This window comes from Macaca nemestrina, chromosome 11 (genome assembly GCF_043159975.1).
Source record: "Macaca nemestrina isolate mMacNem1 chromosome 11, mMacNem.hap1, whole genome shotgun sequence".
Classification (NCBI taxonomy): Eukaryota; Metazoa; Chordata; class Mammalia; order Primates; family Cercopithecidae; genus Macaca; species Macaca nemestrina.
In genome coordinates this window covers 136,056,916-136,074,217 of record NC_092135.1, presented here as the reverse complement: position 1 = coordinate 136,074,217, position 17,302 = coordinate 136,056,916, and the positions used below count along the sequence as shown (strand labels likewise).

The following is a 17,302-nucleotide window of genomic DNA, read 5'->3' as shown; positions in this document are numbered from 1 at the left end:
GAGATCGAGACCACAGTGAAACCCCGTCTCTACTAAAAATACAAAAAATTAGCCGGGCGCGGTGGCGGGCGCCTGTAGTCCCAGCTACTCAGGAGGCTGAGGCAGGAGAATGGCGGGAACCCGGGAGGCGGAGCTTGCAGTGAGCCGAGATCGCGCCACTGCACTCCAGCCTGGGCAACAGCGTGAGACTCCGTCTCAAAAAAAAAAAAAAAAAAAAAAAAAAGAATATGCAAACTAATACCACAATTAAATACCACTATGTAACCATTACCATGAGTAAAGTTTTTTAAACTAAATGCTGGTGAAAATGCAGAGCAATTAGGATTCTCATACAGTGCTGGTGGGAATGCAAAATAGTACAGCTACTTGGAAAAAACAATTTTGTAGTTTCTTATAACTTAAGAAAACTGAGAGCAACTCAAATGCCTGCCATTTGATAAATGGATCATCAAACTGTGGTACATCCATACAACTGAAATAACAATACATGCAACAACATGGATGAATGTCAAAAGCATTACGCTAAGTGGGAGAAGCCACATACAAAATGTTGCATACTGTTTGGGTTCATCTAAATAATATCCTGGTAAAGGGAAAACTATAGGGAAAGAAATCAGGTTGATGACTGCCAGGCGCTGGGGATGGAGAGGGGATCTACAAAGGGGGTCGAGGGAACTTTTTGAGGTGATGGAAACTTCCTGTATCTTAATTGCAGTGGTGGTTATGTGACTGAGTAGGTCTGTCAAAAGGCAGAGAGCTGTCTACCTAAGAATGGTAAACTTACTGTATGTAAATTATAGCTCACTAAACATGATTCTTAAAAAAGATAAAAAGCCTGTGCCACATAAAAGACACCATCAGGTGGAACAGGAACCTTAAAGAGTGGTGGTAATTTTTTAAATGCTAAAAACCTTAAGATTTAAATACTATGTCATTTTTGGAGATTTTATACACACTATATACATTTTTACTGGAGACCACCAGAATCTATTTTTGCCCATGGAAGCGAATGTTTTTTACAACAATTCCTGTCATATTCGCTTCAGGAAGCTTGAGCATCCCACGAGAGAATATGACTTGGAGTTACGTTTAAGGCAGGGGACAGACCAGCATGAGAACAGATCAGGTGTCCCTGTATCAGATGATGGGGTGGCCTACTCAGTAGGCACAGTAAGCAAAGAAGCATCACATCAGCCAAATTCTTGGAAGGGGCAAGGAGAGAGCAGTGAATGTTTTCCTGATGAAAGCCAAGAGAATGCTTTGGCAGATAACTGACATGTTAAAAGCTCACATCACATTTCTATTCTACATCACAAGAAAATTGGCATCTGTATTTTTAAGATTATTTGAAAGAAAAGATTCCACACACACACACAAAAAAACACCTGTGCTTCTTTCAACTTTATCCCCCTTATAATGGTTATTTCCATACTAAAACTAAAAATCAAGCTAGAAAGAACCAGGGATGAGAGTATAAATTTTATGTGTCTGAAACCTTTACATATTAACAATAAACTACATGTAAACTACTACATGGTCAGGATGTTGGTCGAGGCAATAGGACTGTTCCAGTGCTCTGCTCCATTTCCTTATCTTCTTACATGTCTATGACTATGTAAATGTTGTTCCAAAATATTCATGTGTCAGCCAGGCATGGTGGCTGATGCCTTTAATTCTGGCACATTGGGAAGCCAAGGCAGATGGATCACTTGAGGTCAGGAATTCGAGATCAGCCTGGCCAACAGGGGAAACCCTGTCTCTACTAAAAATAAAAAAATAAATAAAATAAAAATTAGCCAGGCGTGGTGGTACACACATGTAATCCCAGCTACTCAAGAGGCTGAGGCAGAAGAATCGCTTGAACCTAGGAGGCAGAGATTGTAGTGAGTCAAGATCATGCCACTCCACTCCAGCCTGGGTGATGGAGTGAGATTCCGTCTCAAACAATAAAAACAAAATGTTCATGCGTGGAACCAACTCGGGTTTCAGGTTCACCAACTGTAATTCTTTGCTTAAAGATTGGGATATTCCGGTTGGGTGCGGTGGCTCATGCCTATAATCCCAGCACTTTGGGAGGCTGAGGCAGGCAGATCACCAGAGGTCTGGAGTTTGAGACCAGCCTGGCCAACATGGTGAAACCTCATCTCTACTAAAAATATAAAAATTAGCTGGGTGTGGTGGCACATGCCCATAATCCCAGCTACTCGGAAGCCTGAGGCAGGAGAATCACTTGAACCTGGGAGGCAGAGGTTGCAGTGAGCTGAGATTATGCCACTGTACTCCAGCCTGGGCAACAGAGCAAGACTCTGTCTCAAAAAAAAAAAAAAAAAAAAAAAATTGGATATTCCTTTATTACACATTCAGAAACTTCTCCTTCCATAGCTCCAAAGCTCTGAAACAAACCAAAAGTGATGGGGATAGCAGATAAATCCATTAAATGTTTATGACTTAATGTATGCTGCACATTTACTATCATGTATCAGGGAGTTTTTATAAATTACATTTTCAAAATAAGAAAACATCAAAATCTAATGACATACATTCTAAAACAAATTTAGAGAAATACATACATAACTACATAAGATTTATAATCTAGCTATAGAAGTCTCTAATCAGAATTTTTTCTATACGTAATATCAATAAAAACCCTTTAAAAAAACACCACATATCTGATAAAGGATTCATAACAAGGTATATAAGGAAAGCTGACAACTTAATAAGACAATCAGGCCGGGCGTGGTGGCTCACGCCTGTAATCCCAGCACTTTGGGAAGCTGAGGCAGGTAGATCACCTGAGGTCGGGAGTTCGAGACCTGCCTGATCAACATGGAGAAACCCTGTCTCTACTAAAAATACAAAATTAGCCAGGCATGGTGGCGCATGCCTGTAATCCCAGTTACTCAGGAGGCTGAGGCAGGAGAATCACTTGAACCAGGAGGCAGAGGTTGCAGTGAGCTGAGATTGAGTCACTGCACTCCAGCCTGGGCAACGAGAGTGAAACTCGATCTTGAAAAAAAAAAAAGACAATCATATTTTTAAGTGGGCAAAATATTTGAAGACTCACTTGAACAAAGAAGATACACAGATAGCAAACAAGCAAACAATAAGATCACCATCACTGGTTATTAGGGAAATGCAAGTTAAAGTTATAATGAGATATACACCTACTAGAATGGCTAAAATTGAAAAGAATGACAATACCAGTTGTTGGTAAGAATATAGAGTAACTGGAATTCTCATTCATTGCTAGTAGGAATGTAAAACTTTGCAAAACTTAATGGTGGTGGTTTTATAAAGTTAAACTTACTCTTACCATACGGCCCAGTAATTCAACTGCTTTATATTTATCCAGAAGAAATAAAAACATACTGGCAAATGAGGACCTGCACATACTTTAACAGCTTCATGTATAATAATAGCCCCAAAGTGGAAACAACACAAAGGTTCATCCACTGGTGAATGGATAAATAAACTGGTATGCATTCATACAACAGAATACAACTCATCAATACAAAATACAGAATACTGATTAACAACATGGGTGAAACTCAAAAACATGACACTAAGTAAAAGAATATAACTTATATCTCAATCAACATTACTTTTGAAAACACTAAAATAGATATATACACACCAATGATCTAGGTTCTACTTTAAGAAGCTAGAAAAAGTAAAGTAAAATCAAAGCATTAGGAAGGAAATAACAAAGAGTGGAAATAAACGAAATGGGCAAACAATTGAGAAAAAGTCAGTTCTTTGCAAAAACCAACTGCATAAACCTTTAGCTAACATGATCAAGAAAAATGAGAAGCCACAAATTATTGTATCAGTAATGAAAAAGGAGACATCAATATAAGTCTTACAGATATTAGTAGACTAGTAAGAATATTCTGGGCTGGGCGCGGTGGCTCACACTTGCAATCCCAGCACTTTGGGAGGCCAAGGTGAGTGGATCACAAGGTCAGGAGATTGAGACCAGCCTGGCCAACATGGTGAAACCTGTTTCTGCTAAAAATACAAAAATTAGCTGGGTGTAGTGGTGTGTGCCTGTAATCCCAGCTACTCAGGAGGCTGAGGCAGGAGAATCGCTTGAACCTGGGAGGTGGAGGTTGCAGTGAGCTGAGATCGTGCTCCTGTACTCCAGCCTAGGTGACAGAGCGAGACTCCATTTCAAAAAAAAAAAAAAAAAAGAATAACATCAAAATACTTACACTATGAATTTCCAAATAAGTACTATATAAAGCTACGACAATTAAAACAGCGTGGTACGGGCCTAAGGGTAAACACAGATCAATGGAACAGAATCAAGTCCAAAAAGCAGAACTACACATATACAGTCAATGCTTTTTGGTCAAGGTATCAAGGTAATTCAATGAAGAAAGGAAAGTCCTTTCATTGAAACAGTTGGGTATCTATATACATAAAGTAAATCTCAACCTCTGTCTTACTCCATACACAAAAATCAACTCAAGATGGATGATGGACCTTAACATAAAACCTACAATCATAAAGCTTCTAGGAAAAAAACATAGGAGCATATATTTATAAGCTTTGGGTAAGCAAAAATTTCTTGGACAGGACATAAAAGGCACAAACTATTTAAAAAATTGATAAACTGCACATCATAAAAATGAAAATTTCAGCCAGATGTGGTGGCTCACGCCAGTAATCTCAGCACTTTGGGGGCCAGAGTGGATGGATTACTTGAGGCCAAGAGTTTGAGACGATCCTGGCCAACAGAGCAAAACCCTGTCTCTACTAAAATTACAAAAATTAGCTGGGTGTGGTGGTGCACACCTGTAACCCCAGCTACTCAGGAGGCTGAGGCATGAGAATCACTAGAATCCAGGAGGCAGAGGTTTCAGTCAGGTGAAGTTGCACCACTGCACTCCAGCCTGGGTGACAGAGCAAGACTCTGTCTCAAAAAAAAAAAAAAAAAAATTCCTCCTCAACTAAAGACAGCATTTTTAAAAATGAGCAGAGAAGTCACAGAATGGGAGAAAATATTCACAGCTCGTGCATCTGACAAAGGACTTGTATTCAGACCACAGCATAAAATAAAAAGTGTTTTTAGGGCAAAAGACTGGGGCACTTCAGAAAGGACGATGTATAAATGGCTGGTAAATACATGAAAAGATACTCTACATCATCTGTCACTGGGAAATGCAAATAAAAACCCCAATGATATACCACTTCACACCCAAATGTTGATACATATGTAGAACAATGGAAAATTCTCATACAGTGCTGGTCAGGGTATGGCATAACCACAGTGGAAAGTTTCTTAAAAAGTTAAACATGTTATCTTTCCTATGACTCAGAAATTCCACTCTTGGGTAGAATTAAAGAGAAAGGAAAACAAAGAACATGAAAAGCTTGTTAAAAAAAAAGCTCACAGCAGTCAAACCTCATTGCTTTTGGTTTACTAATATTAGCCAAAAACTAGAAACTACTCAAATATCTATCACTAGGAAGATAAATTATGGCATATTCATTAAAATTCCATAAAAGGGGAATAAAATGATTCACACGTGTAAATTTAAAACTATGTTAAGTGAAAGAAGTCAGAGACAAAGAGTACATATATAGCATTCCATTTACATATAAAAAATTCAAGAATAAGCAAAACTAATCTATGGAAACAAAAATCAGAAAGTAATTTTGGATGGTGGTGTGGGGGGGCAAGGAACCGGCTACAAAGAGGCAGAAGGAAACTTTGGGAATGATGGAAATGTTTTTCATATTTATTGGGGTTATGGTTACGTATGTGTATACATTTTCCAAATGTAAGCTATACATTTCAAATTAGTACATTTTATTGTTTATACTTTTATACTTCACTAAAACTGATTTTAAAAATTTAAATTTAAGGCTGGGCGTGGTGGCTCACGCCTGTAATCCCAGTACTTTGGGAGGCTGAGGTGGGCGGATCACAAGGTCAGGAGATCGAGACCATCCTGGCTAACACGGTGAAACCCTGTCTCTACTAAAAATACAAAAAATTAGCCAGGCGTGGTGGCGGACGCCTGTTGTCCCAGTTACTCAGGAGGCTGAGGCAAGAGAATGGCGTGAACCCAGGAGGCAGAGTTTTCAGTGAGCCGAGATCGTACCGCTGCACTCCAGCCTGGGCAACAGAGTGAGACTCCCTCTCAAAAACAAAAAAAATTTAAATTTAAATTTAAAAAATTGTCATTGTTATTTAAACCCATGTTCCCTTCAGTCTAAAACCATCACCACCATCACAGCAAGGCAGGCTAAGGTGACCTCCATCAACATGTCAGCCAGGCCACTCACTGAACAGGTCCAGTTTTTCAAACTGTCCCACTAACTTCACAGAAGACTCCATGGGATATTTCAGGCTATCTTTTAAGTTTTTGTTTTGTTTCACTTCACTTATTACTACTTTTTCTTGTTTTGTGAGATGATGTGGACACTTTTTTTCTAAATTCGGTCCCTTTCTTTTCCCCATCACCAAATTACATTTCCATGTTTGTCTCTAAAGAGTGTATATTTATTCCCAAGCATGAGCAACCATTCCAAAAACAAACAAAACTATGAAAATGTTAGCAAGTGTGAATAGGAGCCAGATAAAGAGGTGTGAGCTGAAAACGCAGATGCAATTCTTCCACTCTTGACCATTCTAACCCCCAGATCATAGATACTAGTGAGTTTTCAGCCCTAGCCCCAGGATTACTGGCTACAAATAAGTTCATTTCAAAATTTTTATTTCATATATTGTTAAAACTTCACAACTTAGACATATCACTGTAATTTGTTTTCAATATAAAGAGGAGCATGATTCCAAAAAACTTTTTAAAAACCATGATATTGGCCGGGCGCGGTGGCTCAAGCCTGTAATCCCAGCACTTTGGGAGGCCGAGGCGGGCGGATCACGAGGTCAGGAGATCGAGACCATCCTGGCTGACACGGTGAAACCCCATCTCTACTAAAAAATACAAAAAACTAGCCGGGCGAGGTGGCGGGCGCCTGTAGTCCCAGCTACTGGGGAGGCTGAGGCAGGAGAATGGCGTGAACCCGGGAGGCGGAGCTTGCAGTGAGCTGAGATCCGGCCACTGCACTCCAGCCTGGGCGACAGAGTAAGACTCCGTCTCAAAAAATAAATAAATAAAAATAAAAAAAAATTAAAAAAAAATAAAAACCATGATATGTGGCAAGTTTTTAGGGTTGGCATATCATGGCTACACTTCTCTTAATAATTAAAGAGCAGGCATCACCACAGCTTTCTAACTCACAGACATCACAAAATAGGGCATATACACAGTATCTAAAAAGCATGCTGTGCACAGCTCAATGTTAATGTCCCTGAAGTACACTTATTAAAAATATGAATGTTCAGGCATTAAGTATTTACAGGTACCAAGACACAAGTTACTTTTTATTTGTTATTTATTTATTTTTTTTGAGACAGCTCTGTCGCCCAGGCTAGAGTGCACTGGGCTGATCTCAGCTCACTGCAACCTCCACCTCCTGGGTTCAAGCTATTCTCCTGTCTCAGCCTCCTGAGTAGCTGGGATCACAGGCATGAGCGACCACCACGCCGGGCTAATTTTTTTGTATGTTTAGTAGAAACAAGGTTGCACCATATTGGCCAGGCTGGTCTCGAACTCCTGACCTCAAGTGATCCATCCACCTGAGCCTCCCAAAGTGCTGGAATTACAGGCATTAGCCACCGTGCCCAGCCACAAGTTACTTTTTAATCTGATGGAACAGTGAATAGAAAAACTAACAATTATGCTCCATTTTCAAGGACAATTATAAGACCAACATCAAAGATGCTATCATATATATATATAATCTCGATAATCACAACATTAATGTGATTCAGTAAAAAAATTCAGTTAAAAAATAAGGGGGGCTGGGTGCAGTGGCTCACACCTGTAATCCCAGCACTTTGAGAAGCTGAGGAAGACAGATCACCTGAGGTTAGGAGTTTGAGACCAGCCTGGCCAACAGAGTGAAATTCCATCTTTACTAAAAACACAAAAATTAGCTGGGCCTGGTGGTGCATGCCTGTAATCCCAGCTACTTGGGAGGCTGAGGCAGGAGAATCACTTGAACCGGGAAGGCAAAGGTTGCAGTGAGCTGAGATCGCGCCACAGCACTCCAGCCTGGGTGGCTCACTCCGTCTCAGAAAACAAAAAAGAAAAAAAGGTGGAGGAGAGGTGGGGAAGAAACATTTATCCAGCAGTTAGACCTGCCAGAAACCCAGTCATGTGACAGTGAAGAGCCTGGAAAAATCAACAAACATCTTTGAGTGGCCAAGGACCACAAAGCCCATGCTTGGGATGGGCAGAGCCACAGAATCCCTGATAGCCATTGAAAACGCCCTAGAAAGGCAGATGAAAGAAAATATTTTACTATTAACACACAAGTCTGAAATTAGTAAACAGAGAACCAATCTTAATCACTACAATAATTTCTGAGAATACTCTACATTACTTAACAGAATAGTAAATGATGTCCCTAACAGTGACCCTGAGTCACCAAGAAAGCATTAGAGTGTGCTCAATACGTCTCGTCAAAAACAGCGCAATATGCAATGTGTAGCCAAAGGATCGTGAGAGTTTTCATCATTTCACAGTTTAAAGTCCTTCACTACATTTATCTATAGATGTCAGGCATGTGGAACACTCCGCTTTCTAATGATGGTGTTCTATTTGGCATAAAGTACGGCTAACAGAAAAAACAAGAAAGAAAAGAAAAAATATATATATATATAATGATGATGTTCTAGTATTAACTACTATACCCAAGTACTCTCCTTATCTTAATCAGTATCAGATTGATTTACACTTCCAGAGCCCCTTGTAGAACCATCACATAGATAAAATGGAATTTTTAAAAGTTTTCAAGCATATTTTGAAACCAGGATTTCTTGTGCTATTATTATCAAACATCTTCCACAGAAAAAGCCCATCCTACCCACAGAGAGACAAGGCCAGGACTTATTAGTGGGTTCATTGCCACCTACCAAAATCCTGTATTCTTTTCCACATTTTAATTTAATTTCCACATTTTAATTAACTAGTGACTAATAATTCTCAGTTTCTCACTACCTTTCCATACCCCAAATAAAATAATACCCTATATTTCCACCACCAAACATCCTTCCCTCTTGTTAATTCCCCATAGCAGCAACGACTGGTCGCCACTCACTGTCCAACACAAACACCAGTGGATTGTGAAGTGTGGGAATCTGCAGCTCTTGGAGCTGCATTGTAACTAGAAAATATACAAGTCCTCCTCTTGCTGTCTACTTTAACCAAGAAGAAACATGTTGCCATGCTGGGGCAGCTTAGGGATTAGACACTTATCAGTCTTTCTGAGGTCAGCTGGTAATCTTCTTTCTGTCTGCTTCTGTGTGCCAGACCCTGGGCTTAAGTGCTTTACCCACACTATCTGTTTAATCCTCACAACTGTCCTATGAGATAGGTCCTATTTGACCCCACTTTGTAGATAGGCAGGCTGTGGCTAAAAGGTCAAGCAACTTAACCAAGGTCACACTATTCCTATGTGGGGGAAAAGGATTGGAACCCACTTACAACTTCAAAGCCCACACTCTTCACTATACACCAACTGCTTCAGCTGTCATTAACTTTAGTTACATTTATACATCATTGAGAGTGTACACTGAATGCCTCAAATTCACTTTACTATGCTTTATTTCATTCACTATGAAGTATGTATCTTATCTTCATATGAAATTGTTATTAATGTGTTAATTTTTTAAAAGCTAGAGGACAAACGAAGGCAAAGAATACAGGTTTGGGCAGCCTTTATAATTTGCTGTTTGAAATAACTTTAATACTTAAGTATGTAAGAATGTTACCTGGGGTTACTGTTAGCTGAAAACAATGAAGCTTGTTTGGATCAGGAAAATGCACTTTACATGTACCTGCAAAAGAAACAGCACATCAGGAAGGCCTGGCAGTGAGCAACAGTCCATATGATGAGGCTAACTTTTGAACACATGTAAAGTTAGCGGTGCTAGAGGGATTTGTATGGTTTATGGAAAGCTGGTAGATCTCCCTCCCTATTTGTCTGATAATAACTGTGCCAATAAAATTGCAAACCAGTGGTTTTTGTCATGTGTTTTTCTCCTTAGTCTTTTACTAGTTAATCCCAAATAGAGATGTTTTCCTTCAACCTTTAAGTGGTTACTAAACCGTTTATTTCAAAAGAATTATGCTACTGTACTTTGACAAGAAGAAACCATATCTCAGGGACATTAATATATGCAGGCAAAGGCTAACTAAACACGAAAAAACCAGGAAGGAGCCCAGGTCAACTCTGTTCCCCTGGCACCACAGACATTCAGTCACCATGGTAAATGAAGTTCTTTATAAAGAAGGGTGCTGGCTGGGCGTGGTGGCTTATGCCTGTAATCCCAGCTACTTGGGAGGCTGAGGCAGGAGAACCACTTGAACGGGGGAGACGGAGGTTGCAGTGAGCAGAGATCGCGCCATTGCACTCCAGCCTGGGCAACGAGAGCGAAACCCCGTCTCAAAAAAAAAAAAAAAAAAAAAAAGAAGAGTGTGCACAGGACTTAGCTCCCACCAGCCAGAGTTTACCATGATATTTTGTCTTTTTAAAAAATACCTTTACTACCTAAGTGGTAAAGCATCTTGCTTTGTTGGTAAAATAATGCTCTACTGACCCAGATGGCAATGTTCTGTGCCCACTGGTCCAAGTCACAAGAGGCCTAAATCAGGACAAAATGTTCCCCTGGGAGAGGGGCTACTGGCTGCTGGTGCAGGCCAGGGAAGTTGACTGCACCCCACCCGTCTCATTCAAACAAATGGCACATGGCTAATTACCCATGGAAAAAATACCCAAGGAATCTGGAAGGAATATATATAGAAATTTTCTACATCTATAAAATCAGAAAATACTACGCTAAACTTTTTTTTTAGACAGGGTCTCACTCTGTTGCCTGGGCTGGAGGACAGTGGCATGATTCCAGCTCACCGCAACCTTTGCCTCCAAGTCTCAGGTGATCCTCCCACCTCAGCCTCCTGAGTAGCAGGGACTACAGGTGCACACCACCACACCTGGCTAATTTTTGTATCTTTTGTAGAGACAGGTTTTTGCCATGTTACCTAGGCTAGTCTCGAACTCCCTTGCTCAAGTGATCCACTCACCTTGGCCTCTGAAAGTGCTAGGATTACAGGTGTGGGCTACCACACCAGGCCTATGCTAAACTTCTCAGTTCACCACTGGTGGTGAACCAAACATGGAAAAACCAGGAAACAACCCAGGTCAAATTTCTACTCCGTTCTCCTAGTACCATAGACATTCATAGTCACCACGGCAAATGGAAGTTAAAAAGAGTGTTGGCCAGGCGCGGTGGCTCACGCCTATAATCCCAGAACTTTGGGAGGCCAAGGTGGGCGGTTCATGAGGTCAGTAGTTCGAGACCAGCCTGGCCAACAAGGCGAAACCCCGTCTCACCTAAAAATACAAAAATTAGCCGGGCAAGGTGGTAGGTGCCTGTAGTCCCAGCTACTTGGGAGGCTGAGGCAGGAGAATTGCCTGAACCTGGGAGGCGGAGGTTGCCATGAGCTGAGATCATGCCACTGCACTCCAGCCTGGGCAACAAAGCGAGACTCCACCTTAAAAAAAAAAAAAAAAAAAAAAAAAAAAAAAAGAGCGCTGCCCAGGAGTTAGCTCCCACCCAGAGTTTACTATGGATTTTGTCTTTTTAAGTTTTTAAAGTTTTTTTAGAAGACTTTTTTTTTTTTTTTTTTGAGACGGAGTCTCGCTCTGCCGCCCAGGCTGGAGTGCAGTGGCCGGATCTCAGCTCACTGCAAGCTCCGCCTCCCGGGTTCACGCCATTCTCCTGCCTCAGCCTCCCGAGTAGCTGGGACTACAGGCGCCTGCCACCTCGCCCGGCTAGTTTTTTGTATTTTTTAGTAGAGACGGGGTTTCACCGTGTTAGCCAGGATGGTCTCGATCTCCTGACCTCGTGATCCGCCCGTCTCGGCCTCCCAAAGTGCTGGGATTACAGGCTTGAGCCACCGCGCCCGGCCTTAGAAGACTTTTTTAAAGTTTTTTTAAAGTTATCTTACAAGTTCCACCAAAAGTATTTGCTTAGTTTGACAATGATAAAAATTTTTATCGAAAACAGGACAATTCAAATTTCTATCAGAGGTGACCTTAGAGACGATCTAGTCCAACGTCCTCAACTAGGAGACATAAGTAGAAGGTCCAGAGAGGTTTGGTGACTAGCCCAAGATCATACAGGTTATCAACAGAAGCAAGGTTAATTCCTACATTAATAACTAGTTCATGACTCCTTCTCCTACTGCATGCCTCATTTCCTTTCAGTACGTAATGAACATGTTAAGACATGGGACACCTGTACATACAAACAACAAATAACACAGGACTGTTAGTGGGGTTTCCTTTCCAGAGTGAAACTGCCTAGAAAAGCAAGAAGCAGACCGGGCGCGGTGGCTCATGCCTGTAATCCCAGCACTTTGGGAGGCCGAGGCAGGTGGGTCACGAGGTCAGGAGATCGAGACTATCCTGGTTAACTAACACGGTGAAACCCCGTCTCTACTAAAAATATAAAAAATTAGCCGGGCGTAGTGGCGGGCACCTGTAGACCCAGCTACTCGGGAGGCTGAGGCAGGAGAATGGCGTGAACCCGGCAGCAGAGCTTGCAATGAGCTGAGATTGCGCCACTGCACTCTAGCCTGGGCAACGAGCGAGACTCCGTCTCAAAAAAAAAAAAGCAAAGCAAAGCAAAAAGCAGTCTTAGAGATGACAATGTCACAGTCCTTACTTTAGAAATAAAGAAACTGGAGCCAAAGAGTTCAAGACTTTCTCCAAAATTACACATTGAGAACTATGTGTGAAATACTTAAAATGGGCTTTATTCTTCCTAATCTTAACTTGCAAAGATAAATGCCATCCTTCTAGTGAGTTCTAAGTAACAAAAACATATGATTATGACTTGGGATGTTAATCATGTTAGTCATGTTTCGATGATTAACAGAAGTTGGCATCATGTATTTGTTTTTAATATCTAGCATTCTCCTTTGTTTTAATAGACAGATGAGGAAATCAATGGCTCCAAAAAAGCTGGCCCACCAAGAATAAAGAAATTATCGGCTGGGCGCAATGGCTCACGCCTGTAATCCTAGCACTTTGGGAGGCCAAGGCAGTTGGATCACCTGAGGTTAGGAGTTCAAGCCCAGCCTGGCCAACATGGTAAAAACCCCCTCTCTACTAAAAATACAAAAAATTAGCCAGGTGTGATGGCGCATGCCTGTAATCCCAGTTACTCAGGAGGCTGAGGTGGGAGAATTGCTTGAACCTGGGGGACAGAGGTTGCAGTGAGCCAAGATTGTGCCACTTCACTCCAGCCCGGGTGAAAGAGCATGACTCTGTCTCAAAAAAAAAAAAAAAGAAATTATCAAAGTGGATTAAAAAGCAATAAAACTATGCCAGGTGCAGTGGCTCATGCCTGTAATTCTGGCAAAACCCTGTCTCCACCAAAAATACAAAAATTGGCTAGGCGTGGTAGCAGGCATCTCTAATCCCAGCTACTCAGGAGGCTGAGGCAGGAGAGTCACTTGAATCCAGGAAGTGGAGGTCGCAGTGAGTCGAGATCGCACCACTGCATTCCAGCCTGGGTGACAGAGCAAGACTCCATCTCAAAAAAAAAGAGAGAAAAGAAAGGTTAAGTTTAAAAAAAAAATGTTAACAGTCAGGTTTTTGTTCTAGTTCAATTCACTAGAATTAAGCTTTTTATCTATATGTAGGCATGCACTATCTAAGCCTCTAATAATATTTCAGTCTATCTGGAAGAAACATTTTAAATCTTTTTGCAGAGAAACCTCTACAAACTTGCATGTAGAGCTCTAAACTAGTTATGAATAGTTACTAAGTGGTACTGATACAAGGCAAGTTATTTTGTTAGCCTTTGTAAATATGTTAGAAAGATAATTAAACAGATAGTGAAGGGCTATGCATTGGTGGCTTCTTGTTTCCTCTTTAGAATAATGAGACATACTTTTGGAAAGCATGGCTTTTAAAATGATATAATTTCCCCCCTCTTTGATTAGGAGAGAAGGTAGGGAGAAAGAACGAAAGAAGAGGCAGAGAACATGCTGTCTTTTTATCTGACACCATAGCCATAGGGCTAGGAAGATGTGCCATGGTTCTTTCAAACCTAAGGTATGCAGTTACAATCCTGATTTGAAAGCCAGTCATAAATTTTCTTGTTTTTAAAGTACACTCTATGGGTTAAAAATCAATAATCTCTGTAAGATACATATCAAGGATGAATGAACCATTTATAAGTGAGACCTTTTCTGTGATTTTGATTAAATGTCTGTATGTGTTGGCCATGCACAGTGGCTCGTGCCTGTAATCTCAGCACTTTGGGAGGCCAAGGTGGGAGGATCACTTGAACCCAGAAGTTTGAGATCAGCCTGGGCAACACAGGAGACTCCATCTCTACAAAAAAAATAATAATAATTTAAAAAAATTAGCTAGGTGTAGTAGCATGCACTTGAGGTCTGAGGTCTCAGCTGCTCAGGAGGCTGAGGTGGGAAGATCACTTGAGCCCAGGAGGTTGAGGCTGCAGTGAGCCACACTCATGCCATTGTACTCCAACTTGGGCAACAAAGAGAGATCCTGTCTATAAAAAAACAAAAAAAAAAGTGTACATATACATACAGGCTCAAGCTGGGGGTCTGTGGGAAGATAAGATGGGAGTGGAAAGCAGAGGAGTTATTTTATTTTTATGAGGCAAATGTCCTAATAAAAGAGAAGAGTATAATGAACCCATCCCCCAGCTTCAACATTCTGCCAATCTTGCTTGTCTATCCTGCCCCTCCACAGTTACTTGTTTGTCTTCCTGTAGCATTTTAAAGCAAACCACTTCATCTGTAAATATTTCAGTGGGTAGAAAGATAACCTTTTTGTGTTTTGTGTGTGGTTTTTGTTTTTTTTTTTTTGAGACAGTCTCACTCCGTTGCCCAGGCTGGAGTGCAGTGGCATAATCTCAGCTCACTGCAACCTCCACCTCCTGGGTTCAAGCAATTCTCTTGCCTCAGCCTCCCAAGCAGCTGGGATTACAGGTGCACACCACCACAACCAGCTAAATTTGTACTTTTAGTAGAGACAGGGTTTCATCATGTTGGCCAATCTGGTCTCAAACTCCTGACCTCAAATGATCCACTCATTTCAGCCTCTCAAAGTGCTAGGAATACAGGCGTGAGCCATTGCACCCAGCCAAAAAGATAACCTTTTAACAGAATCTCAAGATATTGCCTCATTTCTGAGTTGAAGAAAACTTTGAGGTCAAGCAATCCAATGTCTTTCAAAACACCTTCAACTGAGATCCATAGTAAGAAACATATTTTATACCACAACTCACTATACCTACCCATAAGTTTCATGTTGAAAATAATCTTTTGGCTGGGAGCGGTGGCTCACGCCTATAATCCCAGCACTTTGGGAGGCCGAGGCAGGCAGATCACTTGAGCCCAGGAGTTTGAGACCAGCCTGCCCAACATGGCAAAAACCCATCTGTGCTAAAAATACAAAAATTAGCCTGGCATGGTGGTGCGTGCCTGTGGTCCCAGCTACTCGGGAGGCTGAGACACAAGAATTGCTTGAACCTAGGAAGCAGACTCCAGCCTGGGTGACCAAGTGAGACTCTGTCTTGAAAATAATAATAATTTTTTAAGAAACATTACATACTTACCCTCTCCAACTGATTTCACAACCATGTAGAGGTTGCAACCCACCATTATCTTTCCAACTTCAGATGGAGACTGGAATGGGCTCTGCCCTGCCCCATGTCAGAGATACCTCCACATTCAACCCTAAGTTCTCTCTAGCACTCACCCAAACCAGCAGACCCACTTATAAAATGCTTCACCATCATCCACAGACATCCTCAGCCTCAGAATTTTAAAGGAAGTATGATGACAAAAAGTTGTAATTAAAAAAATACTAAAATGATCAAATCTTTCAGGCTTTAATGATCTTTTGAAATAATCAAGGGTTTAGAAGAAGATTAATGATAGGGAAAAAAAATATGACATATATTACAAAAGTGAACTGCCTGATAAATGGGCTTTCCAAACGTACCGTGCTCATGAGTGAAGACTGCATGCTGACCTTGTGTGTCTAGGGCAGAAACAATCAAGCAAGATGGACATCCACTGACAGCAAGGCAGTGCAGCCACCCCTCAAACATGCAGATGAGTTACAAATAAGCACTTTGCCAAAAAACTGGTATCATCTCTAATAAAAATGGAACTATTATTGATTTATATACTTTTTCACTCAAAGTGGATGTGGGACAGAATGCATGTGTAAGAGGCAAAAACCTAACCAAATGCACCTCTGCTATGCTAAGGAGAGATAGAAAGCACTCAAAAAGATGGCAGAACCTTGCTCTTCTTTTTTTTTTTTTTAAGACAGAGTCTCGTTCTGTCACCCAGGCTGGAGTGCAACAGCGCAATCTTGGCTCACTGCAACCTCCGCCTCTTGGGTTCAAGCGACTCTAGTGCCTCAGCCTCCCAAGTAGCTGGGACTACAGGCATGCACCACCATGCTCAGCTAATTTTTGTATTTTTAGTAGAGACAGGGTTTCACCATGTTGGCCAGGCTGTTCTCGAACTCCTGACCTCAAGTGATCCAGCTGCCTCCACCTCCCAAAGTGCTGAGATTAGCGGCATGAGCCACCATGCCTGGCCTACCTTGTTCTTATTAGATATTTGAAAAAATCCTACCTTTTCACAGAAAATTAAAATTCATTCCTAACGTACATGAAAAATAGGCTTTTTACTATACAAGGTTATTAAGACATAAAAAGTTTTCTTCATGCAATTATTTCACAGTACTTAGCGTTTGGGGATGCTATACTTACAAGGTAAATTAGCTTCAAGTTCTGCAACCTCTGTAGAAACAAAGAAATTATTATTATTAATATTAGTCGATTACTCCACATAAAATCACCAGTTCTAAATTGGCAATTTCCTCTAGAACACTGAAGAAAAAAAAATAAACTGAATGAACTGAATAAAACCTAGTCTAAAGTTTAGACTTTAAGCCATTTAGCTGCTTTCGATATACAAAGTGACCTGCAGAAAGCCAACAAATTCAGTCAAAAGTCCTTGAATATTCACTTTAATGTAAAAGAAAAACATTTTAAATTAACACAGAAATGACCTACAGGTAGCCAGTTACTACAGTGTTTTTAAAAGTGGTTCCAAGTACTGGAACAAGTCCTCTCAAAATCTGATCTATATGCACC

General features: G+C 41.0%; 1 protein-coding gene across 4 annotated transcripts in view; it reads right to left on the bottom strand.

Moving 5' to 3' along the window:
• The window catches only part of LOC105473829 (ubiquitin conjugating enzyme E2 F (putative)), a 77,185-nt gene that overhangs the window by 38,867 nt on the left and 21,016 nt on the right, over positions 1-17,302 (bottom strand). For all 4 annotated transcript variants that reach the window (XM_011727901.2, XM_071073683.1, XM_071073682.1 and 1 more), the window contains exons 3-4: positions 16,916-16,945; positions 9,851-9,916 (exon numbers count right to left, since the gene is read on the bottom strand). In XM_011727901.2, the coding sequence (XP_011726203.1) occupies positions 9,851-9,916; positions 16,916-16,945 (96 nt within the window). The remainder of the gene's footprint in view (positions 1-9,850; positions 9,917-16,915; positions 16,946-17,302) is intronic.